This window comes from Mus musculus, chromosome 5 (genome assembly GCF_000001635.26).
Source record: "Mus musculus strain C57BL/6J chromosome 5, GRCm38.p6 C57BL/6J".
NCBI lineage: Eukaryota > Metazoa > Chordata > Mammalia > Rodentia > Muridae > Mus > Mus musculus.
In genome coordinates this window covers 120,858,165-120,874,936 of record NC_000071.6, presented here as the reverse complement: position 1 = coordinate 120,874,936, position 16,772 = coordinate 120,858,165, and the positions used below count along the sequence as shown (strand labels likewise).

The 16,772-nt window shown below is 48.6% G+C and overlaps 1 protein-coding gene across 2 annotated transcripts; it reads right to left on the bottom strand.

The window, feature by feature from the left end:
* Window positions 1-1,430: 1,430 nt before the first annotated feature.
* Oas1h (2'-5' oligoadenylate synthetase 1H) lies at window positions 1,431-13,515 on the bottom strand. 2 transcript variants are annotated; one of them, NM_145228.2, is made up of 6 exons: window positions 13,280-13,515; window positions 12,116-12,404; window positions 7,757-7,953; window positions 3,783-4,018; window positions 2,994-3,147; window positions 1,431-2,020 (listed from the first exon to the last, which is right to left on the bottom strand). In NM_145228.2, exons 1-6 carry the CDS (start codon window positions 13,481-13,483, stop codon window positions 1,991-1,993), a joined length of 1,110 nt encoding a protein of 369 aa, NP_660263.1. In that variant the 5' UTR covers window positions 13,484-13,515; the 3' UTR covers window positions 1,431-1,990. The 2 variants fall into 2 exon arrangements, with proteins under 2 accessions (NP_660263.1, NP_001153406.1); NM_001159934.1 differs by lacking the exons at window positions 2,994-3,147; window positions 3,783-4,018.
* Between the last annotated feature and the right edge of the window lie 3,257 nt (window positions 13,516-16,772).

Below are 16,772 nucleotides of genomic sequence, written 5' to 3'. Positions count from 1 at the left end.
CACTGAAACTGGATTCAGGTCAGTAATTGGGGGAGGGACCCACTCTGACAGCCACAGCCCTCATCCCAAATCAACCCTCAGGGTTCCTTCAAATGGCGCATCTTCATGGCCAACTTCACTAGCCTCAGATGTACGTGGACACACACCTTTGGGTGCCTGTGTGAGCACACTTCCACAAATGTCTGCAGACTGCTTCCCTGCTCTGTGGCCATCTGTCAGCTCACTTCCTCATCTGTGATGATTTGTCTGCATTCACATGGGTTATAAGACATTTGGGAAGATCAAAGCTCAGGATGGTTAACTGACTTTTGAGCAGGTTACAAGCACACATAGTGGGGGAAAGAAGGGATCTTGTGCTCGACTCAGGAAGCTGGTGACTCTCTGGCAGCAATGAAAGCCCACCCTCACCTCACTCTACACAGACACAGACATACATAGACACACACACACACAGCGGCCAAATGCAAGCAGAAGGGTCCTGAAGGAAGAGAACTGCTTAGCCATGTTGATCTTGGTGTTTTACTTGGCTCTGACATCAAAGCCACAGGCAACTCAGGATGATGTCTACAAGTCAGGCCTCATGCATGCTGAGTAAGCACTCAGCCACTGAGCCACACACACCCTCTCTGTCAGACATTAGACAAGCCCTTACTGTTACTCATATCCATGGCTGCCATTTGTGATCATAAAGGTCCTCATCTTTCTATCCCACCATGGAGAAATGGGATGCAGGCATGACAGATCATGCATGGAATTACATTAGTATGGGGGAGATGAGGGAAGACATATGATGGGCCATTGTCTATTAGAACCCTGTGTATCTGGGGGTTTCAGAAGGGCAAGACTGGAATCATAGACCAGCATCACTGGGTCCCCCAACAGCTCAGATAAAGTACAGGGAGGGTGTGGTTTGTCCTGTGGTGCAGGGGACAAGCATCCTCTCACACATGGGGACACTGGGGCTCCTGGTCCTCAGGGCTGCTGGAGTGAGATCTGAATGAATGAGGGGCCAGGGAGATCCACCCCTCCCCTTCACAGAGATTGAGAGTGGACATTGAGGACAGGTAGGGTTTGGGGACAGGAGCAGGGTCTGGGAGCTGGTAGCCCTCAACAATTTAGTGCATTCTTAGTGAAAAGGAGCCCCGGTGCAGACAGCAGGAGAGGATATTTTATGGTTAAAGTATTTTTGTATTTATAGGACTATTGATTCACCACACAGAGCTATGGAACCATTTAGCCTGTATGTGAAGTGTGGTGGTGGTGGTGTGTGTGAGTGTGTGTGATGTGTGTAAAACTCCAGAACTTAGAAACTTGAAGCAAGTGGTATTCTGTGAATTACAGACTAGGGTGGAACAGATAAGATCCAGTTGGAAGGAAGGAAGGGAGAAAGAGAGAAAGGATAGGAGGGAGGGAGAATAAATTCTTTTTAGTTTCATTTGATGCATTTTGCTTTAATTCAGTGCTTCAAATTTCATCCTCACAAACACATCAAAATTTCAAAGTCCATGCAATTTTATTCTCCTGCACTGCCAGAAACCCAGCCTGCATGTTGCAGAAACAGTGCACCTCGATGATCACTAGACAGATTCCCATGGCTCCGGGACATGTGCAGCTGTGGAAGAGTTTCTATGTGAGATGAGGATGGATCCCTCAGAGTACACACCCATCTCATGGCTTGCTGTGGTTTGTTGATGATGATCAGCCACTATTGGACAGAACCTCCCAACAGGTGGACAGATGGAAGTCAAATCTCTGTCCATCACAGCCTGACTCCCAGAAAACACTGTTAGAGGCTTAGGCAGATGAAGCAGGCTGTGAGGAAGGCTGTCCATGGGCGGGCAGGCAGGGATCAGAAGCCTGGAGTCTGATCACAGGTTGGATACCCCTCGCTGGCTCCATGAGCACCATCCGGTCCTCTCTAGGTCAAAGTCTTACAGCAGAGGAGCACATGACCCTGACTCTGGAGTCTCCTTGGCAGATGCTTGGGTGCTCACAGGAAGACAAATCCTTTTTTGTCTGGCTGCAATGAAAAATATACAATCATGTCAGGAACCTGCATTGCTTCCAGGAGGGGGATGTAAATCAGCCCTGAGGGTGGGTACCATGACATCACACATGGATCTCCTGAGAAATGGAGCCAGCACACACAAGGGTTGGAAAGATGGCCATCAGGACACCTTTATGACTTTGCCCATTGAGGGTACATAAGACCTGACAGGCAGTCCCTTCTTCATTAGAAAATCTGCCAAATGGGAGACATGGCCTAGCCACCTCTCTGCTGCAGGACAGCACTACAGGCCATTGTTCCCACAGCTGCCTCCCTCCATGTCCCCTCTCCCTTCCTTCTTGACCCTCTGTGATGTCTTCCACACATCACTGCACACACGTTCATCCCCACCCTGAGGTCACATCTGTTCCCTAGCATCAGGCAGACGCTGCCCCAGTAGGGGAAAGATCCAAGTGCAGGTCCCTCTGTGGCTGTGACACAGCCCCACTGAGTCCCATTGGCCTCATGACAATGAGACAGGGAAGACAGACTTCTTCATGGACCTGACTGGCTTCAGAGTCCATGGGATCCCACTCTCTAGCTCAGTGTCCCTCAGCCAGTAGCTTCAGCTCTAAGAGTCTATATATCTGTTTCTTCATATGATCGCACATGTGCATGTGTGTGCATGTCCACTTGTGTAACAGGACACACATGAAGGTCACAGGACAACTTGGGGAATTCTTTTTTCTCCTCCTACCATATGGCTTCTAGGGATCAAAGCCAGGTCTTCAGTGTTGGCAGTGCCTGTACCCACTGAGCCATCTTGCCAGCCCATGATATCTCTGAATGGCACTAAACTGGCTGTAAAAGGCAGTTTACAAGCAGCTTGCCTTCACAGAAGTGTAAAGACCCTTAGCAAAAGATCAAGTCTCGGTGAGAATATTCTCCAAGTAGATGGAGTGACCAAAGCTGTGTGCAAGGGGACAGGTTGATGACAGGGTCTCACCGGCACATCCCAGGAGCTCACTCGGGAACCATCCCTGTTCTTAAAGCATGGGTAATCCAGCCAGGCTTTTGCCTCTTCTGCCAGTATGCACCAGCCCTGTAAGTTTAAACCAGCCACGTTCCATGTTGGGTCTGCTGGGTCCAAGATCAGAGGACTGCAGAGCAACATTCAGGGAGTGAATTGAGCAGCTAACCAGTACCTCAGATACCATTTCACAGAGGCAGGGGAGGAGCCCAGCAATGCATGCCTAAGTGTCCCTGCCCCAGAGCATACAGCAAGACTAGAGGGATCCTTGGGCATGACCCAGAGGGCCTGGGTTCAAATCCTCTACCCTTTAGTAGCTGTGTGTCCTGGGGCAAGTCCCTCAGGGTCTCTGATCTGTGAGATAGGGAGAGCTGGACCAGCCAGTCTCATGGAAAACTGATTAAACACGGGGTCAGGACATGTCACTCCCTAGGGTGACATAGCACTCTATTATTTACAGGTAATTGGTCCACCCCAGGTCTTGAGTGCACCACAGTCCCTGTGATGCTGTCACTGTTGGAAAATCTCAGTCCCCACTCCATGTCCTCCCCTTCCTTTGCTGTTTTGGTTAGGACAATGTCAGAGCATTGGTCTCCTCACCACAGGCAAGATAAACATCCTCCCTCCCCATCTCCCAGGGCATTAGGACCTCATGTCAGTCCGGTGACAGGAGATGCTGCGCTGACACAGAACTCCCACCTCTCCCTTTTCACAGGATTACAGCCTGACACCCACGGAAAGCAGAGCTATGTGGAGACAAGCTACCTGACTCTTTTGACCTGTGAGTACAGGTAGGCATTGACCTGTTCATGTAGAACGTCATAATACAATGTCCAGTAGATTCGAAGACATAGGTACTTAGTGATCAGTTCTAAGACGGTCCGGAAACCCCGAGCTGTCTGTGTTTCATGTTTGTCTGGAAGCTCATGTTCCCAGGCATAGACAGTGAGCAGCTCCAGGGCGTACTGTGGAGGCAGCGGCTCCCTCAGCTTCTCCTTACACTGAGAAGAGAAAGGCAATAAGAAACAAGAGGCTCTCATCTCTGATGTGGGGGACACTTCTCACAGGCTCAATTCAGCTGCCTCCTGATGATGTCATTTCACAGCCAGTTATTTAGACTCAGTCTCTGGCCCCTCCTCTGCTATAGCCAAGAGCTGAGTGGTTGAGACTGACCCTGTATGCTCCACAAAGACAGCATTCACTAGCAGACACGGGAGGAATCAAGACACCATGAGCAACAGCTAGGAGTGAGGGTGGAGGCAGGACTTAACAAGGGCTCCCTCTGGGAGATTTTCATGGTCTCTGAAGTACCTGGGAAGAGGCTAGGGAGGTGGCTCAGGGGTAAAGTGCCTCCCTCTACATTGCTGGGGTGAGAACTAGAAATCAGATCCTGTGGGACTGTGATAGGCAGCCTATTTGGTTGAATGGGGCTTGTTCCGGTGACCCAGTAGAGAATTCTACAAGGGACGGAAAGGTGAGCCACATTCCCATAATCCTGTAACCACAGAGCCCCCAACTCCATAATTTTGTGACTATCAGTCACATAAGACAATGTCCCAAGCTTCTGGCATTCTGGCTAGACTTCACCCCCACAGTTACCTGACTGTAGCCAGGTGTGCTCCTCCCCAGAGTTACCTGGCAACAGCAAGATAGTCCAGCCCACTATAAGAGGGGCTGTTTGGCCCCTCCTCGCTCTCTTTGAGCCCACACCTTCCTTACTCTCTAGCTCTCTCTTTCTCCCTTTTCCTCCTCTTTCCACGTGGGCATGACCAGCCTCTTTCTACCTTCTTTCTCCCTCCTTTCTACAATAAAGCTCTAAAACCAAAGATTGTCTCTGATCTGATCATCAAGGCCTGCTGTGCTTGAACAATGGGATGGGCTTTCTCTTAAAGAGCTGCATCTAACCTCCCACCAGAAGGCCATCCTGTGCTCCAGTCACGGACCAGACCAAGGACTCTCACCCGCATGGGAACCATCCAGCACCCCCTTCCCCCCTGCCCTCTCCTCTCTTCAACCCTGGGGCTGATGAGTCCCCCCCCCCCAGGCCCCTATTCTGTTCTCAGCTCCTCCACCTTATCCAGTGTGGGATGCCGAGGCCCAGAAATTGGTACCTAGGGCTGCTCCTTGTCCACCACCCGTCGAGTAGGGTCAATGGCTTCACAGAGCCAGACACCCACCTGTGGCTGCGTGGAAAGCATGTGGCAGTCCTCCTGCATCTGCCCACCCAAAGCAGTGGGACTCTGGTGGTATGCTGGTTCTCTCCCAATCCCCTTTTCCCCCCACACTCACTGACCCTCAATATCCCCAGCATTTATGTGAATGTCAGGCTCTTGAGGAAATGGACTCCTAATCCTAGCTCAAAGGGCTGGAGATGAGGCTTGCAGGGGCTGCAGGACTGTCCAGCGCTGCTGATCCAGCAGAAGGTGTGCCAGGTGTGAGACCCTGACTGATTACACAAGGTGGGGCATGGCTGAGGACCTGCCCTCACATGCTGACCTCTGCATTCTTATGGACACACAAGAACACACAAAGAGGTGTGCTCCCACAAACAGGTATGTACACACATATACCACACATACATTTAAAAACTCATCCAGAAAAAAAGTATTGAGATATCATCCATTTAAAGAGGTAATAGGTAGAAATGGCAGGAAATATAAGCCATAGAAAGTGACATTCAGGGATTGAAGAAGGAAGCAGACTTGCAGAGACACAAATGAAGCAGCTGCCATGGAACAGTAAATTAGACAAGGCTAAAGAGAGAGTTAGCTGACTGGAAAGTGGACTAGAAGAAATCACTTCGAAAAAGCACAGGACGTCCTCCCTCCCCATTCCCTCTCCCTCCTACAGCATCAGGTTCCCTTGCTGTTCCCCAAACCCTGTTTCTCTGAACCCCTCTCTTCTGCTCCCCTTCTAACCACTTTCCCTCCATTTTCTGTTTCCTCCCCTTGTGCCATTTTCATTTCTCTTTGTCAACCTGACACGGAAGAGTGCCATCTGGAGAAGATGGACCCACAACTGAGAAAATGCCTCCATCAGCCTGACCTGGAGTCAAGCCTGTGGGGCATTTCCTTGATCAGTGTGGAGGGCCCTGCCCATTGTGGGCATTGCCTGTTCTGGGCAGGTGGTCCTGAGTTGTTTGTAAAAATCAGACTGATAGCCCAAGGGTCTCCGGCAGCTAACAGAGTTCCTCCATGGCCTCTGCTTCAGTTCTTGCCTCTGCTTCCCTCAGAGATGGAGTGCAATGCAGGAACGTGAGCCAGACAATCCCTTTCCACCCAATTTACTTTGCAGCAGCAGCATCTTTACCACAGCAGTCAGAGCAAACTAGGACAGAAACTGGTCCTAGGGAGGAGGGGCGCTGCTGTGACTGACCAGCCATGGTGCTCCTTGGGAGGATTGAGAAAGAATTTTGGAAATTTGGGTGGAAGAGCTGTTGAGAGCTGAGAGCCTACCAGGCTGTTTGTGGGAACTTGGAAGACAGAAGTGCTGAGAGACAGGCAGGTATCAGAGGCTGGAGTGAAGTTTCAGAGAAAAGCAAGGACCCCATCCTTGCTGTTTGTGTGCTATGTTTGGATTAAGAATAAGTAATTTCTCACCAGCTGAAGCTGAAAAATCAGCTCTGACTTAGAAAGAACCTGTACCAGAGGGGCAAAGTCTTCTGAAATGAGTTTAAGGTCAGCAAACACAATCTGTAGTCGAGGGCGTCCCCAGTCTGCCTCTGTTTTGCAGGCACATTGGTACTGCAGACAGGTCTCGCAAGTTGTAAAGATTTAGTCCCAAGAAACCTGCAGGATTGGAGGGGTCATGGGAAGCAACTGAGACCTGGCACTGAGAGAGGCCAGGAGAAGCCATTGGTGAAAGGGCAGCCTCGATGGCAGTGGAGACCCGGAGATACTGGACTCGCCCTGAGCAGGAGACAACTGCCAGGAACAGAGCAATGTGAGAACAGAGCTGGCCTGAGCCTGAGGTGTGTTGTGTGTGCTGTGGATGGCAGACCTGAGAAGCTCAGAGAACTGTTAAGTCCCAGATATCAGATACTGAGCCTTTTTGCTATGATTGTGACGGTGACCTGGTTTTTCCCTCTTGGAGTAAGGAAGATTGTAACTAATGTTTCAAATCTTATATGAGCCCACAACTGAAATAATAATTTTCTTAAGTGTTGACATTTTTTTAAATTGATTTTTAAAGATTTTGTTTTAGGACGTGATATTGACATGATGTCTTAGCAAAAAGTCAAGAAAGTAAAGGGTATGGTTCAATAGAGGCGTGTGAGAGCATCAATTTGTAAGTGGGCCATTAGTGAAAGTGAGTTTTTGTCAACAAGATATAAGGTAGGGTCATTGAGCAGGAGGCACCCTTAATCAAGAGGAAATCCCTCCCTTAATCAGTCTAGTTTAGGGCAGTCTGTGGGGATGTGTTCGTGGTCAGTGATGGACGTGGTTGGTGCCATGCCTGAGAGTTTGCTCTGTAATAAAGCAATCTGAGTGAGCCATGGAGACCAAGGTAGTGAGCAGAATTCCTCCATGGTCTCTGCTTCAGTTACTGTCCTGACTTCCCTCAATGATGCCCTATGACTGGGATGTGTAACCAAGTGAGACCTTTCCCTCCCAAGGCAGTCTCAGTTATGTGATAAAGCTATCATGTCCATAGACAGCCAGCTATAATAGACCTCTTCTCTGGCCTGTATGCACGTTCTCTACACATAGGGTCCACAGTGTCTGGGCCAGATGCCTTACCAGTTGATACCAGTGCTTGACCAGACAAATGAGGTTCTTCAGCTCGCATGGACGTTTCCACAGAAAGTCTTGCTGAAGCTCCATGAAGCAGATGTTGAACTCGCCCTCCTTGCCCAGCATGGTGCACTCACGGATGAGTCGGGCGTATACTTTGTTGTAGATTTCACAGTTATGATTCTCTTTTCTTCTCACTTCATCTGTAAAGAAAACAACTCTCATGTTTAGACTCATCCCTGCTCTGTGGATCTTCCTGCTCTATAGGGTCACAGTCACTCTCTATGGGGTTCAATGAACAGGGAAAACTTTGTCCGCAGCAAGCATCACTCCCCATACAGACACGAGCCCACCACACCTCTGGACTGCATACATGAATTGGTCTGGGAAAGTCTGTGCCACCAACTGCTCTTAGTAGGATGCCTTACTCACAGGCCTGGAGACAGTGGTGGGAAGAAACATCACACAATGATCACACACAAGAGAGCTACACAGGCACTTGATAATGGCCAACCATGCTCTGGTGTACCATGGAGCACTCTACTGCATTTGTATATCATATCTCCTGCTTACAGTCTCTGCCCTATTTTGAGATGAAGGGTGGATTGTGTGCACATGGATGTGGTAAACACATATTCAGAGGCCACAAGAGGTGATGGGGTATCTTCCTTTATAGTTTGTCACCCCCTCCCTTTGCAGCAGGGTCTCTCTGTGAACATGGAGCTTGGCTGGCATCCATCAGGCCACAGAGACCCTCCTGTCTCTGTTCCCATAGTAACAGGGATACAGGTCAATGTGTGGAACTTCCTAAGTGTAGGTAGGCTTTGGGGATTTGAACTCCGGTCATCATGCTTGTACAGTGATTGCTTTTACACACAGAGCTGTTTGTCAGCAGTACACGAATTTCTTTAGTGGCTAACCTAATGCCATGTTTTGTTCACTGTCCAGTTCCTGAGAGTTTCAGGATGTAGAGGTGGCAGTGGTAGTGGTATATGTGTGTCCTGTGAACTTTTACAGTGGACAGGGAGCAGGCTATAGAGTTGATGTGTGTGTGGCTATGTGTAGGTGTGTAGGCACACTTGAATAGTCTAGGAAGGCAGCAGGTTGTGCCTCAGGTGTCTGCAGGTGTGTAGCCATGGTTGCAGCAGCCATACCACCAGGCTTTGATGCTGGCACAGACCCAAATCATTCACACATGGAACACAGTACAAGTCCAGTCCCTCAGTGACCCAGGAAGTTCTCAAGAGCCAATTTACTATTTTAGGACCTAGCACACAGTGGGGCTCATTTGCAAAGTTACCTGGGTTAGGGCTGTGGCTGTGGTTCTCTTTTGGACTGCTATCCACATGAGCATTCCCAAGGGAGTCCTTCTAGGATAGAGTTCCTATCCCACTGGAAAGCTGCCTCACGCTGGGGAAGTCCATGAGCAAGACGGGCTTCTGCAGGAGCCACCCTCCCAACTCATTTCTGAGTCACCCCCCTCTCAGCCCCCTCCACTGAGCAGGGTTCTAAGACTCCTGCAACTTCCCACAGCAGGCTGGCCCTCTCAGTCCCTGCTGCCTGAGACTCTGGACTGTTTCCATGGCTCCCCTAAGCCCAGGGCTAGTGGCCTTGTCTCTTAAGTTGATAACAGCAGTTCATACAGTGGCCAAGAGGGGGTGCTGTGTCCCCTAAATATAAAACCACAAGTACAATGGCAATCCACTGTTTGTCAGGACTGGTGTGAGATACTAGTTTAGAGGATCATTAATGTCAGTTAAATCACTTGTGTGTACATGTGGGAATTGTGTGTGCTGGGTTTTCCGTTTTCCAGAGGGGGACAGACTCCTCTGGGAATTTCTGCATACTGCATGCCCTTCTTGCTTCTCCTCTAACCTACACAGATATCCAGGCCTCTGCATAGGTCTGAAGTTTCTCATTCTTTGATAGAAGATTCAACAGATATTCATTTTTAGCCCTATCTCTTGTCCCACTTTAGAGACACACAATTCCCAATCTTAGCCACATAGACAGCTGTTCATCATGCAGTTGTTTCTGGATGCCCGAGGGGCTGGGCAGATGGCTCTGTGGGTAAGGGGCTTCTTAGAGAAGTACATGGACCCAAAATCAGATTCTGAGCACCTACATAAGAAGCTGTGGTTGAGAGGCATGAGGGTCCACACCAAAATCGCTCTGCTGGGCAGGTAGAGACTGGAGAATCCCTCAGGCTCACTGTCTGACTAAATAGGTGGACATGAAGCTGGCTGATCCACCTTTCTGAAAACAAACTTGCCTGGCTTGTAGCGAGTGGAGGAAGCCCAAGTGTATCCTAAATATGTCTGAATATAATCATTTAGAAGTGGAGACTCCCACATAAAACCAGAGACACTGAAACTTACAGAGGAGAAAGTAGGGAAAAGCCTCGAAGATATGGGTACCGGGGAAAAATTCCTGAATAGAACAGCAATGGCTTGTGCTGTAAGATCGAGAATCGATAAATGGGACCTCATAAAATTGCAAAGCTTCTGCAAAGCAAAAGACACTGTCAATAAGACAAAAAGGCCACCAACAGATTGGGAAAGGATCTTTACCTATCCCAAATCGGATAGGGGACTAATATCCTATATATATAAAGAACTCAAGAAGGTGGACTCCAGAAAATCAAATAACCCCATTAAAAATGGGGCTCAGAGCTGAACAAAGAATTCTCACCTGAGGAATACCGAATGGCAGAGAAGCACCTGAAAAAATGTTCAACATCCTTAATCATCAGGGAAATGCAAATCAAAACAACCCTGAGATTCCACTTCACTCCAGTCAGAATGGCTAAGATCAAAACTTCAGGTAACAGCAGATGCTGGCGAGGATGTGGAGAAAGAGGAACACTCCTCCATTGTTGGTGGGATTGCAAGCTTGTACAACCACTCTGGAAATCAGTCTGGCGGTTCCTCAGAAAATTGGACATAGTACTACCGGAGGATCCAGCAATACCTCTCCTGGGCATATATCCAGAAGATGTCCCAACCGGTAAGAAGGACACATGCTCCACTATGTTCATAGCAGCCTTATTTATAATAGCCAGAAGCTGGAAAGAACCCAGATGCCCTTCAACAGAGGAATGGATACAAAAAATGTGGTACATTTACACAATGGAGTACTACTCAGCTATTAAAAAAATGAATTTATGAAATTCCTAGGCAAATGGATGGACCTGGAGGACATCATCCTGAGTGAGGTAACCCAATCACAAAGGAACTCGCACAATATGTACTCACTGATAAGTGGATATTAGCCCAGAAACTTAGGATACCCAAGATATAAGATACAATTTGCTAAACGCATGAAATTCAAGAAGAACGAAGACCAAAGTGTGGACACTTTGCCCCTTCTTAGAAATGGGACCAAAACACCCATGGAAGGAGTTACAGAGACAAAATTTGGAGCTGTGACGAAAGGATGGACCATCTAGTGATTGCCATATGCAGGGATCCATCCCATAATCAGCTTCCAAACGCTGACACCATTGAATACACTAGCAAGATTTTGCTGAAAGGACCCAGATATAGCTGTCTCTTGTGAGACTATGCCGGGGCCTAGCAAACACAGAAGTGGATGATCACAGCCAGCTATTGGATGGATCACACGACCCCCAATGGAGGAGCTAGAGAAATTACCCAAGGAGCTAAAGGGAACTGCAACCCTATAGGTGGAACAACAATATGAACTAACCAGTACCCCGGAGCTCTTGTCTCTAGCTGCATATGTATCAAAAGATGGCCTAGTCGGCCATCACTGCAAAGAGAGGCCCATTGGACTTGCAAACTTTATATGCCCCAGTACAGGGGAACCCCAGGGCCAAAAAGGGGGAGTGGGTGGGTAGGGGATTGGGGGGGTGGGTATGGGGGACTTTTGGGATAGCATTGAAAATGTAAACGAGGAAAATACCTAATAAAAAAATAAATTAAAAAAAAAAAAAGAAGTGGAGACTCATAGCCTACAGACACTTCTAGGAGACCAAGCATCCCCTCCCCCCCAGCCCTGTGCTGTACCTAATAGACATCCTGAGGCTCCAGGTGCCAGAGATTGTGGGTTCAGCTCCATCAGAGCACACACCCCACCTGACCCCAGCTCCTTACTGCAGGAGCCATGAAGGTGGGGCAGCAAACTCCAGGTCAACCTCTCAACCAAAATAGGCTCTTAAGTAACCAACCTCCAAGGCTGGCGCCTGACCATTACCTACACATGCAAACATGAGCACACATGTCTGCACACATGTGTACAGTGCCCCAACATACACAGACAGACAGACAGACAGACAGAGAGAATAGAAGAGAGGACTCAGGCATAAGGAAGGGCAGGGTGAGGCTTTGCTGCTTGCTGACTTACACAGGGCATCATAGGCTGTCTGCATATGAAATTCCACCTCCTGCTGAAACTTGGGGTAGCTCAGTTTGAAGCTCACGGACCTAAAGTTGGGCTGGTCTGAGCTCTGGACCTTAAACTTCTCTCTCAGTCGTTTTTCTTGCTGGAACTGGCACAGGTGTTTCTGAATTTCCTCAATGACCTCTTTCTGTAGCTTGAACTGATCGTCAAAGCAGGTGAGATTATTAAAGAATACCAATAGGTCGACCTCTGACCTGCCCTTGAGCACAGTGTATCGATTGTAGGAACCACCCTAAAAAACAAGGATGAAAATGACAAAGGATAGAAGAGCCATGCTGGTCAGTCCAGACACTCAACAGAGTAGGAGTCCATCACTAAGAGTGATTCTTGGATGGAGAAAGCTCACCCATGTGTAGTGGAATTCTATTCAGTCCTGAAGAGTGAAATTAGGATCTCTGTAAGAAAATTGATTTTCTTGTGGTACAGGAGATAAGCCAGACTCAGGTTGATGAATATCCTTGTTTTATCTGTTTCTATCCAGAATTTGTGTGTGTGTGTAATGGAAGACGACTCTCTGGGAGAGATCAGATTCAAGTACAAGGGAGTGGGTGAGAGGAGACTGAGTGACTTACCACAGATGTATGAAACTGTTGTCATAGTCCCTCTTGTTAACAGAGCATCTGAAGGAATGTACTATGTCTACCACACAGGAAGAAAGTCTGTATCGATTTTAACATTTTTCTGAGACCTTTTAGTATCAAGAAAACTGATTTCACAAAAAGTGAAAACTTGAGAATATAACAAGTGATATGCAGAGATCCTCTTAAATAAAATGCTGAGCACTATCACTAACACAGATCAACCCTTGACATAGATGAGTGGACATTACAAAATGACATGTCTGCAGCGTTCACAGTGACTGAGACAGGGACTGCTGTCATACAGACCCATGGGACAGATGGAAACATGAGCAATGAGCTTCCATCAGTCCAGTCATCCAGCAGTGGGGTCCCTGTTCTGTCCTCTGCCCTGTGCCATAGCTGGGGTCTACATGAGAATACTGGGCACAGAGCAGGTAGGTAACTCACACCCCACTAAGGACTGCAGTCTGGCTTCTGAGAGTCCTCTCCCACCCCACCCCAATGAGCTCAGACTAATGGGACTCACCATCACAACCCTGGAGACCCTCATAGGGTGGGCGGCACCTTGGAAGCATCTCTCCTTCAGGAAAGCACTTATGGAGTTCACGTCTGTTCTGAGCTCAGTAAGGAAGGTGATGTCACCAAGGAGGTGACCCTCTATGAACTTATCCAACCTCCAAGCCGGAGTGCTGCAGAGAGCAATCCGAGTGCTGCTAAGGTTTTTCGCCATCCTGAGGGCAGGAATGTTTGCTGACTGCAGCCTTGCCTCAGGAGTCAGCTGCCTCTTATATCCATAGCTGGTTTGTCTTCCCAAGAAGGGCGGGGCTATGCAAATCAGACTCTGCACCTGCCACCTCTGGCTCCTGGGCTCCCTGACACTCTGGGGTTTGTTTACCTGCTGTCATTTCTTTAGATTGTCAAACCCTCCTCACAGCAGGCTGTGGACCAGGAGGCATGAAGCATCCTAAACATAGTTTCTGTTGTTCCTTTTTCTTGATCTTGAATTGTTACTAAAGAAAAATCCTTTCATAGTCTCCTAGATTCTTAACAACAACAACAACAACACACACGCACACACAACTAAAACGTGAAGAGCAAGTGAGAGAAATCCAGAAGATGGCAGGCACCAGTTTCAGCACAGCTGTTGTGGATTCGTCACAGGTGAATATTGTAAAGTGCTGTCTGCAAGGTTAATGCTAGCTTATAGGTCAGACTTAGGGTCTCGCAGATGTGTGAGTTCTCAGATGCACACTCATAATGTGGCCATCGTCCAAGACATCATCCAAGACAGTCTCTCTGCCCTGTACCCCCACCTCCGTCTGTCCGTCCATAAAAGCAAAGGTCTCACATTCTTCTTTAGTATGGGATCTCACTCCTTTGCTCAGGATGGATGTGAACGTGGGGACCTGCCCCATTGCCCCCCCAAGTGCTGCGCTCACAGGGCTGTGCCTCTCTCCCTATATGTAACCACCTGGGTTATCACTCAATTGCCACTCTACACTTCAATAGCATAAAGTGTTGACCTGAACCCAGGACACAACCTCATGAGGTTGCACCTGTCTCTAAGCCAACCTCTCCCTCTCCAGCAGGAGTGAATATTCATCTTGGCAGGATGGTCCACCTGTGACCCCAAGTCCTGGGAGGTTGACACAGAAGGTATGGAGTTTGAGGCCAGCATGGGCTATGTGATAAGACTCTCTCTCTCTCTCTCTCTCTCTCTCTCACACACACACACACACACACACACACACACACACACAAAATACAAAAAACAAACACACAAGCATATGCATACATGCATATATACATGCACACACACACACACACACACACACACACGTGTGCTCACACATGCCTCAGTCACTTTTGGAATCACTTCAGAAAGCAGGAACAGAAGTCTCAAGAAATTATAGAAACATAGACTTTCCATGGTTATGGCCACAACTCATAGGTGGCTTTAAGGGATCTTCTTTTGAAGAAGCAGAAGCCATGGCCTTGTCATTCAGGTCAGAGGCTGGCCTTCATGCCCTGGCTGGTAGCAGAGGCTCCTTGGTGGATCCTGACCTTGCCTGAGGGAACTGGGATGCTGAAGGCCCCTCCCACAAGTGCTGGGGTGGGAGGACGGGAGGCCAGCTGAGGGTTCTGAGCAGGTCTGGCTGAGGATCAAGCTAATCGTGCTTTAGATAGTCTATAACATTTATTTTCTGTGTGTGAGCATATGATGTCAGAGGACAACTTGTAGGAGTTGGCTCCTTGTGGGTCCTGGGTTGTGTCTCTCTTTACCAGCAGTGTTGGTCAGCACCAATACACTAGTAGCACAAAGTCCTGGACAGGGAATCTGCAGTCTGAATTTCCCACTGGGGCAGGAGAATGCCACTATTTGCCAGACTGGAGTGGAAGGGTGTGGTATGGGAGGGAGGATGTGGATCCTGATCTCGTACACCTTGAGGGGCCACCAGTGTACTGCCTGGAGGGGGGAGTGTGTGTGTGTATCTGTCTGCCCGTCTGTCCATCTGTCTGTCCCATCCATCATCGGCAGTCTGGTCTGCTGTCCATGCCTCCCTTCATGGCCTGAAGGCTTTGCTGAATGCCATACCTGAAGGGGAGAACAGGGCAGAGATGAACAGGAGCTGGTTCATTTGGGAGCCCGAGTCTTGTGCTGTGTGGGCAGAAGACAGACCTTCTTAGGGAGTCTTAGTGTGGGGTTGATGACAGATGACATGATGAGTCTACAGCTTGTCAGGAGGCCCATGGCATATGGTTACTAGAATCCTTTCTGTATATCTGGGGGCTGTTTCAGGAGAGGCAAGACAGCCTGCAATCACTGGGCAGCGTCACTGGGTCTACCAACAGGGCAGATAAAGTACAAGGCAGAACAAGATTTGTTCTGAGGTGCAGGGGACAAGCATCTTCCCACACACAGGGACACTGGGGCTCCTGGTCCTCAGGGATGCCTGAGTGAGAACTGAAGGAATGGGGGCCAGAGAGATCCACCCCTCCCCCTTCACAGGCATTGAGAGTGGACATTGGGGACAGGAGCAGGGGTTGGGAACTGGTGGCTCTGAGCAGTTTCCTGCTTTCTTCATGAGCAGAAGCCAAGTGGACAATGCACATGTGGATTTTGGGGGTTAACCTATTGTATTTATGTATTCACAAGCTGCTGGTTCATGACCCTCACACATAGAACATTAGGTCTCTATATGAATGGGTGTGTGTGTGTGTGTGTGTGTGTGACTCCAGAATGTGGGAGCTTGAGGCAGGTGGAGTTGTGTGAACTCCAGGCTAGGCATATAATAAGATCCAGTTGAAAGGAAAAGAAAAATAAAGAAATTAAGAAAGGAGGGACTCAGAATAAACTAGTTTTGAGTTTGAGTGAGTGCACTGTGATTTAATTCAGTGCTTCAGATCTCATCCTCACAGAGACAGCTAAGTTGTCAAGTAATCGTTGGTCACAGATTGCACACAGTTTTATTTACCTGCACTGCCGTGGACCTCAACCCACAGGATGCAGAAACAGTGCACCTCAATGCACACTGACCAGAACCCAGGGCTCCAGGGCCACACACAGCTGGTGAACAGCTTCTCTGTGGGATGGGGAAGGGCTAGAATCTTTCAGGGGAGCATGGATGGAAGGAGCCAAGGATTCTTGTCTCAAGTTCATAGAGAAGAGATCTAGAAGCATCCCAAGCCACCACCCCACATCAAACACTGTAGCAGTTTGGTTCTGCACAGTCTATGGCGGGTTGCCCAGTAACTGAACACTTGCGAGGTGGTTTTGTTGTTGTTGTTGTTTGTTTGTTTGTGTGTGTGTTTTTTGAGACAGGGTTTCTGTGTAGCCCGGGCTGTCCTGGAACTCACTTTGTAGACCAGGCTGACCTCAAACTCAGAAATCAGCCTGCCTCTACCTCCCGAGTGCTGGGATTACAGGCGTGCACCACCACGTCCAGCTTACACTTGGGAGCTTTTAAGACATGCTCAATAAATGTATCTAGTTGAGCATGAGTCAATCTCTCTCTCTC